The 26,258-nt window shown below is 40.4% G+C and overlaps 1 protein-coding gene across 3 annotated transcripts in view; it reads left to right on the top strand.

Moving 5' to 3' along the window:
- The window catches only part of DYM (dymeclin), a 392,088-nt gene that overhangs the window by 253,445 nt on the left and 112,385 nt on the right, over positions 1 to 26,258 (top strand). For 2 of the 3 annotated variants that reach the window (XM_074952350.1, XM_074952349.1), the window contains one exon: positions 21,883 to 22,047. The exons of the other annotated variant lie outside the window; for it this stretch is intronic. In XM_074952350.1, the coding sequence (XP_074808451.1) occupies positions 21,883 to 22,047 (165 nt within the window). The remainder of the gene's footprint in view (positions 1 to 21,882; positions 22,048 to 26,258) is intronic. 3 annotated transcript variants of the gene reach the window in all.

The raw sequence follows: 26,258 nt of genomic DNA, 5'->3' as shown, positions 1-26,258 counted from the left end.
TCGTCTACGACTCGCTCTCCATCACCCAAGCTCTCCATCACCTCCGTCTCCTGGATCGACATCAAGCCCTGATGACTCCCTGTAATTACCCCCCTGTAATTACCCTGTAATTAGAAATACAGTACAGTAAAATTATATTTTGCATATGTACTCTTTATTATATACTCTACATTACTGTATACATTATACATTTATACATATTACTGTATAGAGTTGTATACACAAAACCATGTACAGTATACTGTACTTTATGGACGATTTAAGGGATTTTCAAGGGTAATTTTGACTATACGTGATTTTTAGCTTTACGCACTGACTTTAGAACCTAACCCTTGTGTAAGATGCGACTCCACTGTATGTCTTTGAGAAACTGCCAGCTCTCCTGAACCGCTTTTATCTTTAGATTTTTTTCTCAGGGGACCTGACCTTACCAGGTCTCTGAGTTTGTTAAAGCCTCCTTGTTGAAGTCCATTGTCCTTATTCTGCTGCTGTCACTCTTTCCTTTCCTTAGAATCATGAAGTGTATCATTTCATGCTCCCTTTCACGCAAATTGACTTTCACCTCAGGTCAGATTTGCAACCAATTCCTCCCTGTTAGTCAGAATCAAGTCTAAGACGGTTACTTGCTCCACTTCTGAAACAAGAAGTTGTTCCCAGTACATTCCAAGGACCATTTTGTATTTTCCCAGAGTACTTTTCCAACAGATGTTTGGGTAGTTACAGTCCCCCATTAATACCAGGTCTTGTGTTTTGGGTGTGTGTTTGTTCTAAAAATACCTCATCCACCTCCTCCTCCTGATTTCGTGATCTGTAGTAGACTTCTATGATGACATTTTTTCCCCTTTTACTTTCAGCCAAAGACGTTCAACTAGTCTGCCTTTCACCTCCCTCTGGACCACAGAACAAGTATATATATTCTTGATGATTAATGCAACACCTCCTCCCTTTTTTCCCTGTCTGAACTTCCGGAACAAACTATCCTCCTATATACCAATAATTCCAGTCATGAGATTTATCCCACCAAGTCTCAGTGATGCCAGTTAAGCCATAATTTAGCTTATGCCTTAATACTTCCAGTTCTTCCTGTGTAGTCCTCATGCTCCTTCCATTTTTGTATAGACATCTAAACCATTGAGGAGATCCCCCACTGTTTTCCCTCTTGCTGCTCCTGTGGCTCTATTGTAATTTTCCATTCCCACCCCCAGCATCTAGCCCTCTATTAAGGTCACCCTTTTTTGTACATACACGTGGACTTTTGTCTCCTGGTCCCTTTGAACCTATTTTAAAGCCTTCCTCACTAGGTTGGTGACTCAGAATACATCTACACAGCAATTAAACACCCCCGGCTGGCTCGGTCAGCTGGCTTGGGCTCCTGGGGCTTGAGCTGTGAGGCTGTACCATTGCTGTGAAGACGACTGGGTTTGGCTTGGAGCCCAAGCTCTGGTGCTCTGCAAGGCGGGGACCCTTAATGTCATCTCCAGGATGTGTGTGTTTCTGCGTAGGCCCCTAACCTTAATTGGGAGGATGGCCAAGAATACAACCTGCACCCCCGACTCCTTCACCTTCGCTCAGAGAGCCCTGTAGTCACTGCTGATATGCTCTAGGTCATAGGCAGTATCATTAGTTCCCACATGAATGGGGTAGTGGTCTGAAGGATGAACCTTGGCAACCTTTCTGTAATGTCTCGGACATGGGATCCAGACAGGCAGCACACCGCCCAGGACATCATGTCAGGTCAAGACATAGATGCTTCTATTCCCCTCAGAAGGGAGTCCACAACCACAAATATCCTATTTCTTCTCCTTTATGAGTGTGGAGGCAATGAGTCTCCCAGCCTCAGGGCAGGTGGCTCCTTTTCCCCAACCTTTAGGGTGCTCCTCTCCTCTTGTTGCCAGTACAGTATATAGGTTCTTGACCTCAGTGGATTGGGGCATTTGCCCAAGGTGATCAGCAGGTAATCTCATCGCAGAGTAGCCTGTTCTTCTTCATCCTCTGGTCCCTCTGTACTCTGTATGTCATGATATAGTATCACACGTCAAGTGTTAAATATTCGATGGGGTACTCTTTGTGTTCATCCCTCCTTTTCATACCCCACAATCGAATAGCCACTGTGATTAAACTGTTTCAGCACCCAGTGGACCCGAACTGCTCCATGTTCTCTTGTAGGAATAAAGCAGAATTATATTTATATCTAGATTCTTACTCTGAATCCATCAGAATACAAATGTCTCTCTGAAGGGAAATTAAGGAACTGTTGTACTCATAATAAAAAGGTGCCCTCTATGAGGGCCACAGGAAAGCCCTAAAAAGCAGATAATACTTTACAACTACATATTTTTTTATTTTAGGATATACAGTTTTAAAATAAAATAGCCAATAGCTTAGCCATACAACAGAATGCAGTCAGTCATAATTCAAGCCTCACCAGATGCTCTAATAATTTCTTCTTTAATGTGAGAAGTAATTCAGTTTCCATGCAAGCTTTTTCATAATTCTTTTCTGAGCAGAGACTGCCAATTTTTTTTAAATTATGAAGACTATTGTCCATTAAAGACTGAGAATATCTAATACAGTGCACCTAGGATCTCAAAAAAATATAACTTTATAACATCAGAAAATTTACATCACATTCCTGCAAACATCAGAGTTGACAGATTTGTGTAAATATTTTCATTATGTTCAGCAGCTGGGAATGGAAATAGATATAACATTATTGATAATAAAATCCAGGGCAGCACTCAGTTAATATTGGATACATCCTGTATTGAAGACTGTCCTGCTTTGTGTATGTGAAGAGCCTTCCCGTCTCTTAACTGTTAGGATCCTCTTCATTGGTTACATTGCTCATTAATTACACACAGGCTATTTTTCCACAATGTGCAAAGGATATTATCTGCCACTGTCTAACTCTTTTTGTATTTGGAGACCGCTGACAAATGTAGTGTCCAGAATTATACTGGTAGATTACGGTAAAACAATTGTGTAAGTGTGATTATTGTCAGTTAAGTGATTGAACTACTGAAGCCATTCATACTTTTGCCTAGCTCTTTTACAGGCTATGTATATTCATATTAAATGTGCTGCTAGCTTCTGACCTGCGTATTGTTTCTAAAGAAAGAGAACATACTCCCTTGCTTATATTTTCTTCTCTGTTGTCAGTTACTCCGCAAGTTAAAAACAAGAATGAAATTAATCAAACTTCCTGTATTATGCTTGGTAGAAGTACAGAAACTCACAAATGCTTGTATTATTTAGATCTCGTTTCATGAGCTGCTTTTTGTTTTGTTTGTGACCTTTGCAAATTTTATAAAAATAAGAAGTTTCATTTTTAGAAGTTTATCTTGGTGAAATATTTTAAACAGCTAGAGATAAAATAACCCACTGGAACGGAAAACAAAGAGAAGAGGTGGGGTGCAGATTGAGAAATGGAGCTTAATGCCTTGGGTAACTTGTATGTATAGAGTTTGAATTTTCATTTGGTTTTGTTAATTTATAGCAGCCTTTTGAAGTTAATCAGTCTTATAAGGACCAATCCTGTAATGTGCTTGGAACTTCCAATTCCCATTTCTTTCAAGAGGAGTTGAAGGATATCTGCACCTTGCAGGATCTAAAGCAAAAAGTAACTTCAAGATAGCTTAATGTCTCTCACCAATTCCTCAGATGTGAATTGTAGTAATAATGTGTTTTTTGGGGGGGGTGTTTTTTTTACTCCAAACCCTAGCCTTCAAACAGGATCTTTGTATTTAGAAGTGGAAGACGTTTTGACTTGGCCAAGCTTTGGTTTGTTCAATTAGTACAGTACATGTTTTCTATCGAGAAGTAAAAACATTTGTACAGCAGCAAGATACATGTGATCTGAGCTGCGTATTAGGGGCCTTGTCGGACTTAGAGTCCTGAAATTAATAGTCTAAAAATATGGTGGGAGATTAGAAGTCTCTGATTGGTTAATAAAGTTTCCTAGCAGTGACATTACCAAAACATAATTACTAGCTCAGAACGCATTAGGCTGCTGGCACAGGAAGATAAACGAATGGGTATACCACACTGCTTTACCCAATGTGAGCATTCCAGTCTTCCTGCCTATTAATTTTTTTCTTTGATGCTCACTATGCTAGAGGGAAACTTTTTTAAAATATGGCTTCTTGTTTCATATAGGCATAGTAGTGGACAAACAGGGCAGAAATGCAGTGAAATTGGGCTACCCACAACAGCACTTTTCAGGGAGCAGAACTTAAAAGGAAAATGTTCTGTTCTTCTTCAAATAAATGCAGCCATGTATTGCATGTGGGTGTAAGCACACCAGAGCCAGAGAACTTTACCTAGCTGCACCTCTGGGGACAGCGCTCATGACCTGTGGCCATATCCCCTCCCCTGGCCATATAAGAGCAGTACCACCTCTGACCCTCTCAATTCCTTCTCTCCATCCATCACGAGAGTTGGAGCTTTCTTTGGCGTGTCCACTTCACACTTTCACTCTGTTTTCTTAGAAAGTTTCTTGTATATAGTAATAGTAGTTCCTTCGGTTTAGTTTAAGTGTTAGTAGAGTAGTTGGCTGCCCTGTGTGGTGCCCTCACCAGGTTTCAAGCATTGTCCATTGTGTAAGGGGGCCACCCCCCAACAGCAGTGCCCACATAAGGTGCTTATTGTGTCTTGGCGAGGGACACATTAAAGAGAGTGCTTCTTCTGCAACTCATTTACAAAGAGGTGGCAAGAGACTTGTGGTTGAAGCAGAACCTTCTGAAGCAGGCCATGAGGCCTGCTTTGGCACCGGGGCCCTTGTCTGATCAGCAGTTGCCTTCAGATCCGGCAAATGATGCCTCCCCACATTTGGGATCTGGTGTTTCCCCCAAGAGGAAGAGGTCATTCACCCTCCTCTGGTGTGGCGAGGAAGAGGTCCCATAAAATGAGTTTGAACCATTCCAGGGCTTGGAGAGACTCCTCCTCCTCTTCTAGGAGGAGTGCTGACCAACACCATACTCCCTCTGGCATGTGGGATGGAGCAGGTCCGTCCAACTGCTCCCACTGCCAAGATCAACAAGGCCCCATACCACTGATTCTGGTTCTGGCCATGGGCGTCCATTGAGTCCAGTACCAATGATGTCAGCCACCATGCTGTCTCCATTCTGATGGCATGCCAGGTGGCATCAGATCTGCTTTGACCCTCAATCCCAGACTCTCTGCTGGTTCAGGAGTTCTCCAATGCTATAGCTTCTACTAGCTCATCCTATGTTGTGCCCTTGGCATCTTCTGCCTATGTCGCAGAGCTGACGCGTCCTTCAGCACTGCAGCTCATGTCATCTGGGCCGCAGACTATGGATTCGAGGCTGGGCCCAACACTGAAGGCCATCTTAACACTCGTGCATGCCATCAGTGAGTTTGGTACCAGCCTTGGTGCTGATACCTCTCCTGGCACCCAGTGGGAATGTCTCATTCGGTGCCACTGGCGCTGATTCCCCACTCCTCTTCAGCACTGATTTCACCTCCTTACTGGGCTTCAGATGAATCTGACTGGTTGTTTTCCCAATCGGGGCTGGCTCCTCTGTTGTCATCACAGAACCTCCGGGATTCCTCAAGAGCCAGTTCAAAGTTGCCCTCCCTCTCCTCATCGGCTAGGCACCAGTCCTTGGATTGCTGTTGGTACTGAGATTGGCATGTGTCCTGCAGTCAAGACAAGGGCTCTTGGCCCAGTGTGTACTGGCCACCTGTGCCTTGTTTGTATGCCCTATGGCTTCTTCGCAATCCCTGGGACACTCCTCAGTCCCTGAGGTCCCACTCCAATGCAAGATCACTGGTCCTGACAGTGGCTTCCACTTTCCTGTCATCTCAGCTGCAAGTGACCACTGAGTCTGTTTCCCCTGGCCCTATGGGGCTCTTCCAACCGGATCCTGTGGTAAAAGAGAAGGATCTGTCACTGGTGCAGCAAACCACCTCCTCGTCTTCCCTGGATGACTCTACTGTGCTGTCATCTTCCTCTACCTCGGTGCCCAAGGACTTTAAGTCATGAAGCATATGGCTGCTACCTTGGGTGTCCAAGTGGAATTCCCACAGGAGAATATGCATACGCTGGTGGATATTCTCCAACCATCAGCTCCAGGGAGAATAGCCCTCTTGATAAATGAGGCTCTCCTGGAGCCTACAATGGCCCTCTGAAATACTTCATACTTCATTGCTCCCTACTGCAAAGCATTAGGAGAAATGCTATTTTTCTCCCATGCAAGTGTTTGAGGGTTTCTACTCCCACCTGGCCCCTAACTCCGTGATGGTGACGGGAGAAAATGACAGGGCTAGGCAGGGAAGGTATAAATCCACCTCCAGGGACAGAGAGTGCAAGAGGATAGACTTGATGGGGATGCTCATTGCTGTTTTTGCCCAAGTTAACTAATGTGGGTTAGCTAGCCTGAGTTAAGAATGTACCTTTGTTTTCAGTGTAGACATACCCTTAGTTGCAAGAATGCACATGTAGTGTTGTGTGTCAGAGGAATGCAGGAACAATACATGAAAGTCTCGAGGTAATAATACAAAAAAAGAAACATATGCTGGCGGTATTAGTAGGTTGTTGACCTAGTTCAGCCATGGGGAGTTCGATAAGCTGATCACTATTGGGAGGTGTCACTGCAATTAATAAAAAGTGATGTAGCAAAAATGAAGATACTATTGTTAAAATAGGGGAAAGATAAGACATTGAAAAGGGGCACAAATGTCTCCTGCAAATGTCTTTGCAAAGTAAAGTTTAATTAAATTGATTGGTGAATGAGTGAAATACTCTTCTACTGTAGTTTTAACCATGAAATTGCCCCTTACTGTCCAGTTTACTATACATCTAGTGTAGTGGTGCTCATATGCATTAGGGTGACATCCCTGCTGCTTTAGCTGCATCATCAAAAAAGGAGTGCTACACGTGGTGGGCATGTCTGCTGGGTGTGGAACATATGGAGAGGAGGTTTAGGCTAATATCAGCTGTTTCCAACATGGAAATACCATTGAACCTTGGTTTAATCCTGGTCGAAGCTGCTGGGGTTTCAGAAGTGGGCACTTGGCGGGTTATTAATACTCTTGTTGTTCATCTTGTGTAAGTGGCTAAGCACATAACGTTTCATTAGAAGGGAGTTCTGAGCCTAGAGGCCTGGCAGTCATAGGTTATAGAGATTACCCACATGGACAGACTCTCAGATTTATTTTGAAATGGACTGGATGGGTATGAAACAGTATAGAATATACCCTGGCAAATACCTAGGTTCTGAATAGCTCCTCCGGCTTTGAAAATGATGACAGCCATGAGTTCAGGCTGGAACTGTGGCAGAAGAGAACTTCGAGGCATTGTTGTCTAACGTATAGAACACTGGCCTGAGACTTAGGGGAACGTGGTTCTGTTCCCAGTTCTTCCATTAGTCTGCTGTGTACCTTTGGCAAATCATTTCACCTCTCTGTGCCTTAGTTCCCCTTCTTTAAAAAGGGGATAATGATACTGAGTTCTTTTCTAAAGTGCTTTGAGATCTACTGATGAAAAGCGGTAGATAAGAGGGAGGTTCTTTCTTTCTTTCTTTTTTTCTTTCACTAGCAATTAGTCATGCTCCCTGCAGTGTATTATGGCATAGCGGTCCTTAAATTGTTACATGACTTGGCTCTGCAAGTGCTTGAGACATGATAATGAGAAACAGTCACTTGCTTGAGAAGGAGAGCTGAGACCAGAGTGAGAGCAGACTTGAAGATGGGCTGAGCTTTGGAAAACACCCTGTTGTCTTATCTGACCCTTTTTTGTATCTACTTTAAGAGCCACACTACTTGAGAGAGAATTTTTATGACCATTTTCTTCACTTACTGCTGCTTCTCTGGTCTGATATGGGGATTGGCAAAATGTACAAAATACATTTAGAAGCTGTCAATCAGTGCTCAAGATTTGATCTTAAATAAAAAAATGTCATGTGTTAAGTTAATGGGTGAGATCTTGACTGTTTTGAAATCAATGAGAGTTTTGCCATGGACTTCAGTGGAGCCAGGATTTCACCCAATATTTCTAAGAGACTTGAAGCTGCAATTCAGAAGCTGAAATTCCAGCAGCTGTAGATTCATAGATTCAGAGTTTTAAACACCATCATTAGAGGTTTTTATGACCAAGTTCAACAAACATCTATCAGGAGTTGTCTTGTTATCACGTACAAGGGACTGGACTAGACGATCTATTGAGGTCCCTTCCAGTCCTATGATTATGTGATTCTTTCCCAAGCCTGGTGGAATGGAGCAGAGACTGCATACTCTCGACATACATAGAGCCACTTTATTCTACCTGGATGGAACACAATTTTTCCAGAAGTCTCCCAGGATTTCTCTGGCTTGTGCAGAGAGGGTCAGAGGACAGGCCATCTCTACTCTCAGAATATCAAATTGTATCATCCAATGAATTAGATCATGTTGCCAGCTAGCAGACATGCAACCGTCCAAATGGGTATATGCTCACTCCACCAGAGCAAAATCCATCTACGTAGTTTCTCTAGTGAACCTCCTTATTCAGGACATTGCAGCGCAGCCACCTGGTCCTCCACACACACGTTTGCAAAACATTATGCCCTGGTGCAGGGAGCCAGTAATGATGCAAGATTTGGAAGATCTGTTTTGCAACCCATTTTCACAGAGACTCCTTGTATCCACCGCCCTGTAACAACTGTTGTTAGGGAGTCACCTAATGTTGAATATGTGCTCAGATTAGCACTCAAAGAAAAAGCTGTTATTGGCTGCTCTTCAGGATGTATAATCCATTTACATATTCCACAATCCACACGCCTCTCGCTTCTTCAGAGTCCTGAGAGCACAGACACTTGCAGTAGCGGAGGAACTGGGTATGTCAGGGCAGTTCCACCCTTTATACCCTCCCAAAGTGCACAAGGACAAGAAGGACCCTGGTGAATACTGCTGACTAGATAATCTCTGTGTGCATTGGACATGCATTCACCTAATTATGACTATGTGTTTGGACTACACATCTCGAAAAACATTAGTTACTGTACAGGGAAGTAACCTTTTTTCCAGGTTAATTTTCCCATATACATTAAAGAATTATCTTTCAATTCTTGATAAAAGGAAATTATGGAGTTTAATTGCATAAAATGTATTCAATATACTCACCCAGCAGCAAGTAACTCATGAAGTCTAACCAGGCTAATGTCCAGAGACTTGACATCAACTATGTATTTGGCTATTCCTGTCCTTGCTGTCTGAGCCCTGAGCATAAGGATCATGAAACAATATCAAATCTTAAAATACAGAACTCTTCCTCTTGGAATAAAGGATGGTTCTCATGTCTTTATAAAATTATATTTATAAAAGCTGAACTCTGACCTCTTCTAAGGCCAGTATGAGTCTGACCATATGTAAATGGATTGTTTCAACAGAAGTAACTGTTATGGAGGAAAGCACAGTAGGTGCTCTTCTAAAGAAATTATTTTTGCTGTAAATCACTGGGGGTGAGTGGTAGTTGCCAAAAGAACAGTCACAGTCATTGGTAGCACTGTCATTGATCTCTCCTTCTTCTGATGACTTGGCTAGTGAGAGAGGAAAGACTAGAACAAATACAGGTTTCAGAGTAACAGCCGTGTTAGTCTGTATTTGCAGAAAGAAAAGGAGTACTTGTGGCACCTTAGAGACTAACCAATTTATTTGAGCATCCGATGAAGTGAGCTGTAGCTCATGAAAGCTTATGCTCAAATAAATTGGTTAGTCTCTAAGGTGCCACAAGTACTCCTTTTCTTCTTAGAACAAATACAGTTTATCTGATCCTGTGTTGCATATTGTCCTATCAGCCAGAAAACAATCCACAAATTCCTTCTGTTCTCCCTTTTACAGAAGTAGTTAGCCTTGTGTCTACCCCTCTCAATCATACTAGAATATTTTACCAAGATATTCCAGTCTTTGATGGCAAGAAACAACTTCCAAATAGAATAGCTTGCATTATATTTGCTTTGAAAATTGGCATTTAAGCAACTGCCAGTTATTTGTAAGCTTTTGGGAGAGGGTTAAGTAAAGCTTAGGCTTGTATCCAATCTACAGCTTTCAACCTGAGGGAGATCTGAGATCTAACATCTCATGTGTGGTGAGGTGCCAGCGTGCGTTCACTGGTCTTCGGTGAAGAGGGGGCTAATGCCAACTCAGCTTTCCACTCTCCTTACGCTGGTTGCCTAGGCCTAGGTCTGTAAGAGTGAGTGCTTAGGATACAGAGAAGAGAGACTACCTGACTCCATAGAGTTCAACCCCAACCTGGGCGTCTTCTGACTCTATTCTGCTGGATGGTCTGTTTTATTTGTTGTGAACGTTCAATTTTTAACTTCAAGGACAAACCTTGAGGAAGATGACTGACTGACTGTCTTCTGTTTTCTGGTTTTTGCTGCTGAGCAATTCTGTATTCTCTTGAGCCCCCAAAACTCGTGACATTAGGTTTCTCTCTTGTTAAACAGTGCTAGGAAGGAGATTGGAAGAACTACCAGCAGTATGCACACCCTGTTGACACTATACTTTTTCTCAGTTTTTGGAAAGCACAGTAACATAGTTCAAAAGTGGTTAACATGTGTCCCATTATTTTACTTGGGATTTGTCTAATCTGCAGTGCAATGCTCTGAAAATGTAAATCCTACATGTTAATGCATCATTTCCTTTAAAAAAAAATAATAAAGGCGACCGTGTGTGGTAATGATTGCCTTACATGGGGTTTTCTCTGAGCATGAGAAAAAGAAAATTAAAAAAAAAAGACATTTCAGTAGAATGTTAGAAACAATTCTGTTATTCCAGTAGAACCTTAGAAACAGCAGTCATTCCTGACCAGATCTTCTCAGTCTGTTTTAAATTAAACATATTTATAGAACTATGAGCCACATTCTGTAACAAAGAAAGAAGGAGAGAAATTCAGGATAAGTGATGATTTGGTTGAGCCTGTCCATCATCTCCAGTTGGGTGGTAGTTTGATTGTCGACTATTTCTGCAAGCATCAGTAGGAGTTCTGACACATAGTGCATGTGGTCTTAGTTCAGGTCTGACACACAATGATTCCTGTTATAAATTTTCTTTTTGGGAGTGAAAATCTGGTCTATATTAGGGAATGACTATTGAAGATTTAGGAATGATCTCTTACCAGCTTAATTAAAGACTATATTACTTTTCTGTGTAAAGAATAACGCACAGTAAAATTTTCAACTGCTTATAAAACATGATTTGTCTTGTGAGATTTGTTCTCTGCTCTTCACACTTTATTAATGGCATTATTTTTATTGCACCATTGCAGTACAGTGAGTGATATAATCACTGTGTCTAGGGATTATGGAGAGTGTGGGAAGTACAGGATCAGGATAGGTATGTGTGAGGAAGTAGCTGCTGAAGAGGAAATAAAAGAGGGTGGTAGCATTCCCAAATAAACTGTATCAGTCAGAGTCTAAGTGCCATAGCTTCCATCCCAAATAGATCTACTCTTCCCCCAAGAATCTGTAATTCTGACTCTGACCTCAACTTTATCCTAAGGATCCTGGCTAAGGATGGAATCTTGGAGCGATCTCAAATAAGAGAAGTCTGGATCTGTCTGTCCAGTTAAGCACTTCATCTAAGATATCTACTAACTCCATATGCTTATATCTCAACTTGCCAAGTCCTCAAAGGTGGAACATTGGCTTTTACAGTCTCTAATGCAGATTTAAATGAAGGATGAAGCTGTAGCTACAGAGGAAAGAAGCTTGAAATGATGTAGGATTTGACAATTACAGCATGCATCAAGTTTTCTATAAGTCTTTTATGATTCAGCATTTCTAAAGCTAATAGTTTACAGTAAATATCGGAAATAACAGCAGGCTTTGTGTGGTGGAAATAAACTTAAGTCTGCAATGAATGACTAACCTTGCAATGAGGTCATGTGAAGAGGTGTTACTGACTCATTAACTACTTTTTGGGTCCACAAGTGGCTCTTTCCCCAAAGTCAATGTGTGTGTTAGGGCAGAGATGGGAGGATGCTGGTAAAAGGGGTGATGGCTTAGAAAACCAGCTCTAAAGACTTGTCAGGTTACAGTTGGAAGGCCCTCTTTCGGAAACCAGCTGGCTCATGCAAATACTTGTTCTCATGACTGAGGATTTTCAAGTTCATACAGACTGCAGCTTTGCACAAAAATGCTGGTGTCTGTGTTAATACCAGTGTACTAAGAAATTCCTTTAATCCTCTGTAGAGTTTGTGAATTATCACAAGTGTCTAACCGAAAGATAAACGGATAAATACATTTCAAAGGTAGCATTCCAGTAGTAATATTCCTTAAGCTGCCCTGGATACATTTCTTCTAAAGAGCTGGTTCATCTGCATGATTAAACTTTTTTTGTGCTTTGTCTTTAACATTGGTACCCTGTAAACACCTCTTCTCATCTCTTTCCTATTTTTCTTCATATGGGTCATCACTTCCTTCTGTCTGGTTCTAATTTAGAAATCCTTTTGTTCAGAAAGGTAATGTGGACTCTATATAATGAGACTCCTTTTTCTTGTAAATGTATAACTAGAATTTCAGTCTAGCCAATGAATCACCAAATCTGTATCCATTTTCCATATTCCTCCATAATAAATGCCAATAGTATGGAAGTAATACCCTTCTGATAAGACTTTTGTTTGTGTTTCATCATTAGTCACATTATTAAATAAGAATATAAGAATGGTCATACTGGATCAGAACAATGGTCCATCTAGCCCAATATCCGCTCTCTGACAATGGCAATGCCAGATGCTTCAGAGGGACTGAACAGAACAGGGCAATTTCAAGTGATCCATCTGGTATGTCCAGTCCCAGCTTCTGGCAGCTGGAGATGTAAGGGCATCCAGAGCATGGGGTTGTATCCATGACCATCTTGATCGACCATCTCCAGGAACTTATCTAATTCTCTTTTGAACCCAGTTATGGTTTTGGAATTAACAACATTCCTTTGACTGTGCCTTGTGCGAAGAAGTACTTCCTTTTGTTTGTTTTAAACCTGCTGCCTATTATATTCATTAAATAGGGATCTGCTGTGACAGAGACATGCATCCAACAAAGTGGGTATTCACCCACGAAAGCTTATGCTCCAATATGTCTGTTAGTCTATAAGGTGCCACAGGACTCTTTGCCGCTTTTGCAGATCCAGACTAACAGATACCCTTCTGATACTGTGACAGAGTGTTTCTTCAAGGGTGTGGGAACTCATGCTCATTATGCATTAGCACAAGTTATTCCTTTTTCTGGAATTTAAATAATAATTTGCCGTGCTATAGGTCTTTCCCTTCCAGGACTTCACAGTGCTTTCCGGTCATTCATTAATTAAGCCTTACTTCACCCCTGTATGGCAGATAAAAATCAAGAGCTCAGAAAAGTGCTCTCCCATAGAGTGGGGTATGTAAGTTGTTTAACAATGTACAGGGAAATTACCTGATAATTTAGGATAAGAAGTGAAGAAAAATCCAGTATGCAACTGAAATTGTAGGGAGGATGTATATAAGCAGAATATAATTACCATAGTTTGGCCAGCAGACTAGGAATTAATACTCTCATTTTTACTGCCCCCCCAAAAAAAAGGGGGGGTAAAAATTCAGAAAGTACCGTGGAATCTTTTCATGATCACAAACTGCCGGGGCCTTGATTTTACTTCTCATCCAAAAGAGAGCATTTCCAGCAGTGCCTCCTAGCTTCATGCCAGGGCCCTGGTTTGGTGTTGATTCCAAAGGAACAGTTACTACCTACTGAATTCTTAACACCAATTTTTGCAGTATTTGAATTGGGCTGACTGTGCTTAGCATGTGAAATTGATGAGGCAAAGTAGCAAAAAGGAGCTCGATACACAAACAAATATGCACTAAACGTTTATATCATTCTCAGTGCTTAGATACCACTGCCAATATGCATTAGTTGCAAGATGGAAGAGTATATATCTAAAAGAGCATTATGGTCAGAAATTTTATTTACTATACTGTACATGCCTATTTCCAAGACGCCATATACAACTTGAGCCATCATGCTTTTATGCCAACTCCAGTAGCTGGAGGAAGGTGTTTATAGCATGTATATGAGCAAAATAACCATTATGTGAATTGACAGTTTATAAACCAGGGGAAAAACTGACTCTGTTTTGTACTTGCAGGTATCATTAAACTTGAGTCTATGCCAATGTGAGATTATTTGTTTTCCTAATAATAAAAGAACTTCATTTTGAGGAAGGGAGAACAAGACAAGCCTGAAAAACAGAAATGTAACAAATTAAGATGAAATGTAGCATTAAGCTAATATGTGAACATGTGGAACAATCCAGCATTTGCCCCCAGAAAATGGACTGGATGATCTAATAGGTCGTCATCATCATCATCTGTATCCTTCTTGGGTCTACATGGTGTACATTTCTACTGTCACTCTTTGGGACCGTCTGAGTAAGTCACTACTAGATCACATTCTTGATACATATGTGTATCGTTTGGATGCTCACAAACACTGTGGACTTTCACAATTCCTTCACCAAATAATTTTAGCTGGGTTTTTCCACGGGGGTCTCATGGCATATGATGACCGTCATTTGAAAAGATAAATGATTAGACCTTTAAGATCTTTCTAACTCTTCATGTAGCAGACAGTGTTGTGTAGTGTATATTTTTCAGACCCTGCTGCAGGAACAATATGACCTAAATATTTAATCAGGCTTTGTAGAATTGGCTTTTTTTCATGGCTCCAGATTAATCTAGCTTCTCTGAGCTAATATGTGTGGCATGCATGTCTTGAAGACTTAAAATCAAAACCTTACTTTTTCTGAGTAATTTTAAAGATTTATAGCCTTCATAAAATCTCCCTGCCATTTGTTGAGAGCCAGATTATGAACTACAATAACTGAAATGTTAATATTTGGAATTATTTCCTTTTTGAATATGTCTGGATATGCTGCTTTAGACTTTCTTGTGTTAACAGAACGGGTGAAGCACAATATTCACAAACTGAAACACACTTTCTGTGCCACATCTCAGTCAGTTCGTTAGTTTAGGTCTGTGTACTCATAAGGACATTGGCTCAGTACAGTTTGCATTTGAGTCTTCTGTATATTTGTTATAAAACTTCAGCTGCTATCCACAATGACTCCAATATCTCTTTCTTGAGTGGTAACGGCTAACGTAGAGCCTGTCATTTTATATGTATAGTTGGGATTATGTTTTCCAATGTGTGTTACTTTGCATTTATCAACATTGAATTTCATCTGCCATTTTGTTTCCCAGTCACCAAGTTTTGAGAGATCCTTTTGTAGCTCTTCACAGTCTGCCTGCGACTTAATTATCCTGAGCAGTTTTGTATTAAAAATAAAACAAGTTTATTAATCAGAAAGACATAGATTTAAGTGATACCAAGCATCCGATGAAGTGAGTTGTAGCTCACGAAAGCTTATGCTCAAATACATTTGTTAGTCTCTAAGGTGCCACAAGTACTCCTTTTCTTTTTGCGAATACAGACTAACACAGCTGCTACTCTGAAACAAGTATAAGTCATAAAGTTAGAAAGGATTACAAGCAAGCAAAAGCAAAATATGCTCATAAGATTAAAACCTGATTTAACAAAGTGGAGTCTTTTGTTCCAGAAAAAGGAACGTTTCTCACCAAGTCTCTCTTCCAGCAATGGGTCATTAATTCTGGTTAGGATCCTTTACGGAGTCCAAAGTGCTCAGTTTCTTTATCTCTTCAGGTAAAAGGATAACTTAGGGGTTTGCTCCTCCGTCTTTATAGAACAGTAAGCCTTTGAAATGTGTTCGTAGATAAAGTTCCTTTTCTCCTGCTGGGAAGAGATGCCATGCAGTCTGGTGAAGACTGCATGCTGGTTCCTCTCCTGCTTATAGATTCATAGATATTTAGGTCAGAAGGGACTATTATGATCATCTAGTCTGACCTCCTGCACAACGCAGGGCACAGAATCTCACCCACCCACTCCTGGTGATAGATGAGTGGTTGCAACCTCCTCTTGTTAGCTTGATGGATTTGTTTACTTTTTAAGTAAATGCATGTCCAGTGTCTCTCAATTTACCTTGGAGAGACATTCAAGCAGATGGCACCACATTCCTTTGTGTGGGGAGAGATGGATTCCTTGTGTCCTATCTGGGAGACATTTTAAGAACATAATGTCAGCACACGTTTGTAACTTTGCACATACACCACACAGTAATATTAATGATCAGTGAATTGTGAGTTTTCCAGAGATACATTACATGCCCCCTTTGGGTAAGTATCATAACTGTGTGCCAGTTGGCATTGGGGTGCTTTTAGGATCACAGACATGATGAGGGGGATATCAAGAGGATAGTAAAAATACACTTATGTTTCTCACATGTCTAGTGATTATAGATAGGCTGGGGAGGTGCCTAAAATCTTCCGGTGGAGCTTTTATGGAATGGGGAGGCAGTGGATAGTAGCAGTGGCTGTTGCAGGCTTCCTCCTTATCTCACACATATCTCTGGGCCAGATTAGAAGAGGCCACAAGCAGGGGAGAGAGCATTGCAGTAGATGTCAGAACTGTGGGTCAGAGAAGGTAAATAAACCTCCAGCTAGAGCAGACAGGCATGCCCAAGTGATGGAAGATTCCTTCACCTAACTCTGCTGCAGCTTGAACTTTTTAGGTACATTTTGGTTTAAAAGGCAATTACTGTTTTTGCAGTTAGCATATTATTAACTCTTTTCACCTTGATTTTAGTGTCTATTAGATTCCTGCCTTCCCTTTCCTTCTGTTTTTTCTAGCATTGCAGAACTACTAACTGTGGTGTATAACCTATTGCTTAAAACAGGCTCTGTACCAGATAACTGGAGGATAGCTAATGTAATGCCGATTTTTAAATAAGGCTCCAGAGGGCAATCCTGGCAATTACAGGCCAGTAAACCTAACTTCAGTACCAGGCAGAATGCTTGAAACTATTGTAAAGAACAGAATTATCAGACACAGATAAACATGATATATTGTGAAAGAGTCAACACAGCTTTTCTAAAGAGAAGTCATGCCTCACCAATCTATTAGAATTCTTTGAGGGTGTCAACTAATGTGAACAAGGATGATCCAGTGGATATAGTGTACTTGGACTTTCAGAAAGACTTTGATAAAGTCCCTCACTAAAGGCTCTTAAGCAAAGTAAGCAGTCATGTGATAAGAGGGAAGGTCCTGTTATGAATAAGTAAGTAGTTAAAAGATAGGAAACAAAGGGTAGGAATAAATAGTCAGTTTTCACAGTGGAGAGAAATAAATAGAGGGGGTCCCCCAAAGATCTGTACTGGGACTTGTGCTGTTTAACATATTCATAAATGATCTGGGAAAAGGGGTAAATTGTGAAGTGGCAAAGTTTGTGGACAATACAAAATTATTCAAGATAATTAAGTCCAAAGCAGACTGCCAAGAATTACAAAGGGATCTCACAAAACTAGATGACTGAGCAACAAAATGGCAGATGAAATTCAGTGTTGATCATTGCAAAGTAATGCATATTGGAAAACATCCCAACTATACAGACAAAATGATGGGATCTAAGTTAGCTATTACCACTCAAGAAAGAGATATTGGAGTCATTGTGGATAGTTCTCTGAAAACATCTGCTCAGTGTGCAGTACCAGTTGAAAAAGTGAACAATGTTAGGAATGGGATAGATAATAAGACAATAAATATCATGATGTCATTATATAAATCCTTGGTAAGCTCACACCTTGACTATTGTATGCAGTTCTGGTCACACCATCTCAAAGAAGATATATAGTAGCATTAGAAAAAGTGGAGGGAATGGCAACAAAAATGATGAATCATATGGAACAGCTTCCATATGAGGAGAGATTAAAAAGATTAGGACTGTTCATTTTAGAAAAGAGATGACTAAGGAGGGATATGATGGAGGTCTATATAATTATGATGGATGTGAAGAAAATGAATAAGGAAGTGTTATTTACCCCTTCACATAACACAAGAACCCCCAATCCAATTAATAGGCAGCACATTTAAAACAAACAAAAGGAAGTATTTCTTCACACACAGACAACTTGTGGAACTAGTTGCCAGGGGATGTTGTGAAGGTCAAAAGTATAACTGGGTTCAAAAAAGAATTAGATATGTTCATGGAGGATAGGTCCATCAATGGCTACTAGCCAAGATGGTCAGTGCTGCACCCCCATGCTCTGGGTGTCGCTAACCTCTGACTGCCAGAAGATGGGGCTGGATGATAGGGATGGATCACTCGATAATTGCTCTGTTCTGTTCATTCCCTCTGAATCTTCTGGCATTAGCCACTGTCAAAAGACAGGATTCTGGTCTATATTGACTATTGGTCTGATCCAGTATGGCCATTCTTACGTTCCTGTCACTTTGGTTTCTGAAATAGTAATGTTAATCTCTTATTTAAATGACTTTCTCTGTGCACATTTCATTTTCTTTTGGTTTGGCACTGTAAGGTCTTGGGCAGGGGTGGGCAAACTTTTTGGCCCAAGGGCCACATCTGCGTGGGGAAATTGCATGCAGGGCCATGAATGTAGGGCTAGGGCAGGGGTTTGGAGTGCGGGGTGTGGGAGGGGGTGCGGTGTGCAGGAAGGGGCTCAGGGCAAGGGGTTGGGGCAGAGGAGGGGTGTGGGGTGTACAAGGGGACTCAGGGAAGGGGGTTGGAGTGTGGGAGGGGGCTCAAGGCAGGGGGTTGGGGTGCAGGCAGGGTGTGTCAGGGTCTCAGGGCAGGGAGTTGGGGTGTGGGGTACAGGAGGGGTTTGGGGTGCAGGCTCTGGCCCAGCGCTGCTTACCTGGAGCGGCTCCGGGGTGGCAGCGACACGCACTGGGGCCAGGGCAGGCTCCCTGCTTGCCCTGGCCCCGCGCCACTCCCAGAAGCGGCTGGCACCATGTCCCTGCAGCCCCTGGGTGGGGAGGCAGGGGGGTCTGTGCACTGCACTCACCTGTAGGTACCTCCCCTAAAGCTCCCATTGGCCGCAGTTCCCTGTTCCCAGCCAATGGGGGCTGCGGGGGCCGGTGCCTGCAGGCAAGGGCAGCGCACGGAGCCCTCTGCTCCCCCTCCCCCAGGGGCCACAGGATCATGGTGCCGGTCGCTTCCGGGAGCTGTGCCAGGGTAGGCAGGGAGCCATGACGGGCCGGATCCAGCCCGTGGGCCGTAGTTTCCCCACCCCCTGGTTTTGTGTCTTATTTTGATTCTTACTGAGTAGTAGTTATTCCAGATCATTAAGAATTTGATATCTTTAGATTTAATGGAGCAGATGAGAATATTTTATTACTAATAACTTCTCAGATTTATACAGCATATAACCCTAGAAATATTTATATGGTGAGAAGACACTAGAGATGTTTTACTATTTTCATTATCTCAGAAAATGGCAAAGTTTCATCTTTTAAGTAAGAACAACTGTTTTTGATGGGATAACTCCAGACCACACTTAATGATTTCCCAGGCTCCAGTTACCCAGAGGTTCCAAATTTGAACTATTGGGAGTTGATATTGATTCCTTAACATTTTGCTATCAAATCTCAAGATATTCAGTTTGATGTTTTACTATTTAAAAGAGGAAAATGCACAAATCTAATTTGCTGTGCTGGTGCATCTTTTTCTTTTTAAAGGATAAAATACATGCTTGGGCTTTTTGTGTTTAGGATTAAATATCTATCTATATCTATGTACAGTGTGTATATATCGAGAGAGAGAGTATGCATACACATGTGTGAATGCACATATCCCTACCCCTCAGTATTTAACAGTATTTTTCATTTGCTGTAATAATTTGTTTTTCAGAAATTTTAATAATAAATTGCAAATACAAAATAGGCATTTGCTTTAAAATGAAAGTAGTCAACCCAATAAAAAGTATTAAAAATAACAAAATTTCCCATAGCATTTGATTCTAGCTTGAATGCCCATTGGACCATTAGTTTTCAGACTCTGGTTAAGATCCATGTTTAAACTGGTATTAGCTCTAGCTTCCAAATTTCACTGTTGTTTTTCTTTACATACAACTATACGGAGAGAGTTATGCCTTGGTTATATACAGAGTTGGCCCAGTTTAACCTGAAGTCGTTTTAAAAACTGATTTAGTTAAAGTGGTACAAAACACTGTGGACATTCTTTAATTCAGTTTAATGTATATTAATCTTATATTTAAACTTGTATTAATAGCTTAAATCAATTCAATGCTAAATTAAGTTAAATCAGTATGAGCCAGGTTTATATGAATGAGTGTTTATGTGGCAGTTTATAGTTTAAACTGGTTCAACTTTGAATATAAATAAGACCTAACAAATACATGGCACAGTCTTGCCTTGCTATTTGGAACCATGGAAGTGGGGATAGCAAAGCAATGCTCATCACAAAAAGAGTCCCAGAGCCATCTATTAGTTATTTATTTATATTGCAGTGGTGCCCAGAGATCCCAATCAGAATTGAGGCTCTGTTGTGCCGGGAAATGTACAAACATATAAAGACATGGCCCATATTTTGAAGAATTTATAATCTAAACTGCAATCTGGTTCTGGGGAGGTTTGTACATTGAGAGTATGCCTTCACTTCAGAGTTAACTTGGGCTCTTTCTTTGGTGTTGTCCCTAACCCTCTCTCCAGTCCACACACACAAACCTCTCCTGAATTTGGTGGTGCTTTAAACCCAAGCTAGCAGCCCCATAAGGTTGTGGTCTACTGTCCAGACTGAAAACTAATCTATCACTCTAGAACTTTGAGTGCTGAATTGCTGGGTGGGGGAGCGGTAATAACGGTGGTTACGCTTTCTTTCTCCATCTAGTGTGCCCCATAACAGAGGGCAGAATTTTGCCCACAGAACATTAAACCAAAAGGAAAGTAATTTGGTAAATAATCTTCAGTAGAATACATGGAATACCATTCAGCATTTTATGGTGAGCCAGGTTTTTTCCTGACTAACATTTCCTCTCTCTTTAAATATTAGCATTAAAGATAATTTAAGGAATTTTCTGGTGAATGTGCCACTTTGTGTACCCTGAGTAGATTGGCGAGTCGTCTCTTTGGTCACTGCGTGTGTGTGATCTAATCTGTTGTGTGCATATACTACTCCCTTACTATACAGTAACTGTAATGATATAAATTTTTTGTGGATCTAAAGTGTGTGCACATGGTAGTGTGACAGCAGTACAGTATATTTCAGGTGAACTGTTCTACTGATCAGCTTCTCCTCCAATAAATTCATGAGTGCGAGAACACCGTGTGAAGCAGCATTGACACAGATTGTATGAACTTTGACTCAACAGTGATCAATGTATTTTCAGGGTTTCTGTCTACATGTTGTATTATTAACACTAAAGCCAGACATCTCAGAGTGATTTCCCCAGAACTCTCGCCATCTGCCAACTCTAAGACAGAAGTGTATATTTCTTGAAAGTAATTACAAGAGGTTTCTCATGGAAGGACTGACCAACCCTGTTCAAATAACCGATAGGCTGTCTCCACTGCGGGAATTCTAGAGTGCATGAGTACTTCAGAGTAATGATTCAGTAGTTCTACATGACTTTTTCACTCCAGTGGGGTAAGATGTCATTTTCCACGAAGCCAGTTAAATTCTGTGAATATTCTCATTTTTTTCTGATAACATTGTAAACCAGGTCCGCAGTCTCATGTGTTCATGTCTTCAAGCCAAGTTAAAAGTTAGCTTACAATTTTATTTAATTTTTTTGTGTGTTTACAAGCCCCCAAACTTGGCAAACTCCCCAGCACATGACCACAGATGATCAGTTCTTTCTGCCTTTCTAATTTTTTGTTGTTTTAGTTTGAACTGCTACTTTGCTGTGTTTGGCATCTTCTGCTGAGTGTCGGCACAAAACCTCTTTGGACAAAACATTAATTGGCTTTCTTAAAGGAAAATTCCTCTTTCTGTTTTTCTCCCTTTACCCTTGTCTTTCAGTTATGCCTGCCGCCACTTGCGGAGATATGTATATGTCTTGGACAAACTGTATTTTCCTCACTCTCACTGCTCTACGCTGCAGCATTGCTTCTCGACCCTCAGTGACAATGGAGAGGAACTTTTGTCTTTAACTTGTTCTCACATTCTCAGATCCTATGCTTCCAGGTTATTAACCTCTGCTCTGCATTTATTGCATGCTGCATGCTGTGTGTGACTGATCTTTGCATGCTTAAGTGAACAGATGTAAAACATGAAATGGTCAAGGGGGTTATTTGTATCTTTAATATCATACAACTAATGGCATCCTAGATATGCGTCATAACAAGTGTGGTATAAATAGAGGACCTAGGGTTAGGTTTTGTGGTACACAACATAGTGTCTGTCACCATAAGTCGAGCACAAGCTTTCATAAGTTGTGTGTAGCTTGTGGAAGCTTTAGATTTTTACATTAGATATAAATTATGTTAATATTCTTCCCAAATGCCATAATATTTAAAATATAAGACTCATGGGCTATAATATTCAAGCTACTGCATAATTATGTATTTGCTTTGCACTGTAGAGCTGGTATAGCGATGCGTCTGTCTTAAACACAAGCCTGAGTCCTGTTGTTGCAGTTATTTTGTACAGCAATGTTGGTTTAGGGAATGGAGATAGAGCCTTCTCTCTTTTCTTGCAACTTACTTCATTTCATTTTCATGATCGCTCATACCTGAGAGCTGCCATTTTTTGACATATAGTTGTAGACTAGATTAGACATAATGGGGCGAGTAATGAATAGCCATCCATCCCAAATAACAATAGAAAGTCAACATCTTTCTAATCAGAATTGTTAGATCATACATAAAAATAGTAAAATAGAAAGAAATTTTTAAAATCTCTACTAGGAAGGACAAAACATAAGGGTGTTTTTTATAAAATAAAAATAGTTCTACCCATACTATTCTGTTGACTAGGTAGATAATTTAATGTATTATCCAAGATGCGAAGAGTTTTAGGAAAACAAGGCAAAAATTGCATGAAAAAATTTACCAGAACATGGAAAGAATCCAGAATGGAAATGCAGCTTCCCAGCAAAGCAAGCATACAATAGCAACAGACCACACAGTAAACATAAGTAAAACCAGCTTGATTATCAAGGGACGAAGAAACTGTGGCATGCAAGTTGAAATAGCTCTGTTTGTATGAATTTTATAGTAGTCCATAATGATGGGGAATTATGCCAAAGAATCCTAACAGGCAATGAAAATCTAGCTATCCCAGAAGCAATCACCAACTAATTAGGAAGAGAAGACACTGTTTTAAAAAAAATTAAAGAATACAAAGGCATTGCTTAAAAGTAATAGTAGTAGTAATAATGAAGAAAAATTCACATACTAAATGTAATGCTGTGCTAGGGACTGAAATCCTGTACACATAATGACATGGTTTCATATAAAATTATTCCGTGTATTCACTTGTTAGTTAAATATCTGTATTATTAGTAAATATATGTATTGTGGGTAGTGCCCAAAGGGCCCATTTTGGCTTGAGGCCCCTGACTGTAGTTTATGAACTAAAAATGCTAATTAATCTGCAGAACTCTAGAAAATCTATTAAAATGGATATTGTTGAGCCAAATTGTATTTAGTTGCACTAGTGTTAATCCAGAATAATTGAACACATTTATGCCCATTCTGTGTAACACTTGGGCTGTCTTGAACAGCAATTATGTCCCGGTTGGATACTTTTGATGCTCGTGTAAGTGAAGAACTAGTAACATCACTGGCTGGAGCCATGCATCAAATAGGCAGGTTCTGTGCATGCTCCTTTCAAAGGTTTTCCAAAGCACTTCAGTCCTGAATTCCTTTGTCCCTGCTCTTCTAAGCTGGGGCTTCTCCTAAGACCATGCCAATTTGTATGTCGGTTTTATGATATGGACAAATACTAAGATCCCCAAACTCGTTTGTATTAGTAACAGAAGGGTCTGAACCCAGGTTTCTAGAGCAAAAGAACAGAGCTCACTGATCGTTATGGTACTTAGTCTCCACAGTAAAGCTGAAAATGAACCAAACCTCCATAAAGACATAAAGGTGGAAAGTGTTGAATAACTGTGTCAGGATTATTGAAGTACCACATAGCAAACTGCTCCGTTTCAAATTTTCTGGTCTTACATATTATATTTTCATAGTTCTCACTGACAACAGCACTGGAATCGATTCTTGACACTGCTCCTGTCCTTGCTTATGCATGCATGTATCATCATGATGCTAGCACTAATACTGAGTTATTGTTCATGCCTGTCTATAGTAGCTCTGCCAGAGGGTTACAACTTGGAAATATCCAAGTGGAATCAGAGATTACTGCAGCAGTGGTTTAGGCAGATTAGTACCATGGGGATATTTCCAAGACTCCTGCAAATAAGATGCAGGGGTAGGAAGATTAGTTATGCTTGTGCTGGCAATTACGGGAGTGAGTGGAAGAGTGGAGCGTACACCCAATAGATAATACAGTGGTGTGGGGCAATATAAAAACCTATATAGAATAGAAAGAACCTTTAAATCAGCACTCAGCACAATTGTAAAGCTCTTCTAAAATGTTGCAGTCAAAATGATCCAATCCAGTGCTGGGATTGTGAAAATCATCAGTGGTTCTACCCAGTAATTATACTTATGAATTACAGTGTGTTGGAAAGGCCAAAAAATCTTGCATTTTGTTTACAAAATGTGTGCACTTTTTTCCCATACAAAACATATGTTCTTGAAAATAAATAAATACAAAAAGTGACAACAGCTCAGCACTTAAAATAGCTTTACAATAACAAAGCATGTATGTATATGTGTAGTGGAAGGAAACAGCTTTGGTACTGGAATACTGTAAATAAATTTTTATAAACTATCAACTAACTTGCCATTATTCTTTTACGAAATGTGACTTGTACACTGGTTGAGAGGTATCAGAATATATCAGCCCAAGAAGTTTTGAGGATTTGGTTTTCAGTTTAAAAAACTATCTTTTTACAAGACAAACTGAAGTGGTTAAAACCAAAGATATTTCAAATAAAGAACCCTGCTCATGAAAATATTCAAATGCCTTTTTTGTGCTAGCTATTTCTTTTTTATATGGATAATTAATGATTTGGGAATGGAAACACCTACCAGTATGTGTGCTGTTCTCAGCTAAAAGTAAAACTCTGTATAAATCTGTAGATAAAAAAATCAAATTCTATGTGTTGGTATAAAAGGAGTTAGTGAAAAGCATCTAAAACTTAGATGTTCTTATTGACAGTGTGGGTTCATGCACACATTCTGTACAAACATCACAGTAGTATTCATTATCAATAACTTTATCCTATCTTAGAGGTTGCAAATATTATTTATACTCCAGAAATCAGAAGTGAGCATGGGAAGCAATGAATTACAACAGTTTGCTAATCCTGAGCCCAGCAACCCAAAACTCCCATTGCGCTGTAGTACAGTTCCTACTGCGCTACAGCCCTGCGGTCCTCATTCCAGCAGAACTCTCACTGAAGTATATGGGACTTTTCCCTGAGTAAGGACAATAGAATCAGTCTCCAAAAACTGTACAAATAGTGTGTTAATCTTCTGAAGCCGTGTATTTGCTCCTGTGAGGTGGTGGTCCCCTCCATAGCACCACATGGGATCAGGCATTTTATTTGCATGTGTACTGTGAACAATGATACCATTTTAATTTTTTTTAAATGGAGGGTAGAGGGAGAGCATCCACCAAAGAAAAAAGGAAAGGGAGAAGGAAGGGCATCAGAGAACCTTTAGAGGTGACTGAGTTAATAAAAATTAACACAGTTCATGCCTGCTCTTATTCATTGCCAGTTATATTTAATCTTTTTTTAAATGTACTTTAGTTGGTGTTTATTGAACACTATTTTCACATTTTGAGACTGGTGGCTTGTAAAAGCTTCTGGTGGCCTGTTGTTTCTTGGGTTTGTAAACATGTTTATACCACACTTGTTGAACAACAAACACTGGTTAAAATTAATGGGCTTTTAAAAGAAGAAAAGGTGGGGATGGATGTATTCGGTTATTATCACTTGTATTGCCTGAGCACTGTCAGCCTGTGGTACCTGTTCTCGAGGCACTTTAAAAGGGAATGCAGTTTCAGCTCTGTCTTAATGACAGTGTCACTCTGGTGACTTGTGGGGACACGCGTATTGGGTGTTTTATTATACCATACATTCATGTAGCTTAAATACTTGAAGCTGGGATCATAGTCTCTACATTTGTTTGATACTGTCTTAATAATTCTGTTGTGGCTGTACTATTTATTGATTTCCATGGTATTTCTAACTCATGAAATGAAATGTATTATCCCACTTCAACCATTAGGGTTTCCTTTTGGATTACATATTCATTGTGTGA

The sequence above is a fragment of the Natator depressus genome, chromosome 5 (assembly GCF_965152275.1).
Source record: "Natator depressus isolate rNatDep1 chromosome 5, rNatDep2.hap1, whole genome shotgun sequence".
NCBI lineage: Eukaryota > Metazoa > Chordata > Testudines > Cheloniidae > Natator > Natator depressus.
The sequence above is the reverse complement of the archived record's forward strand: the minus strand, read 5'-3'. Positions and strand labels throughout refer to the sequence as shown.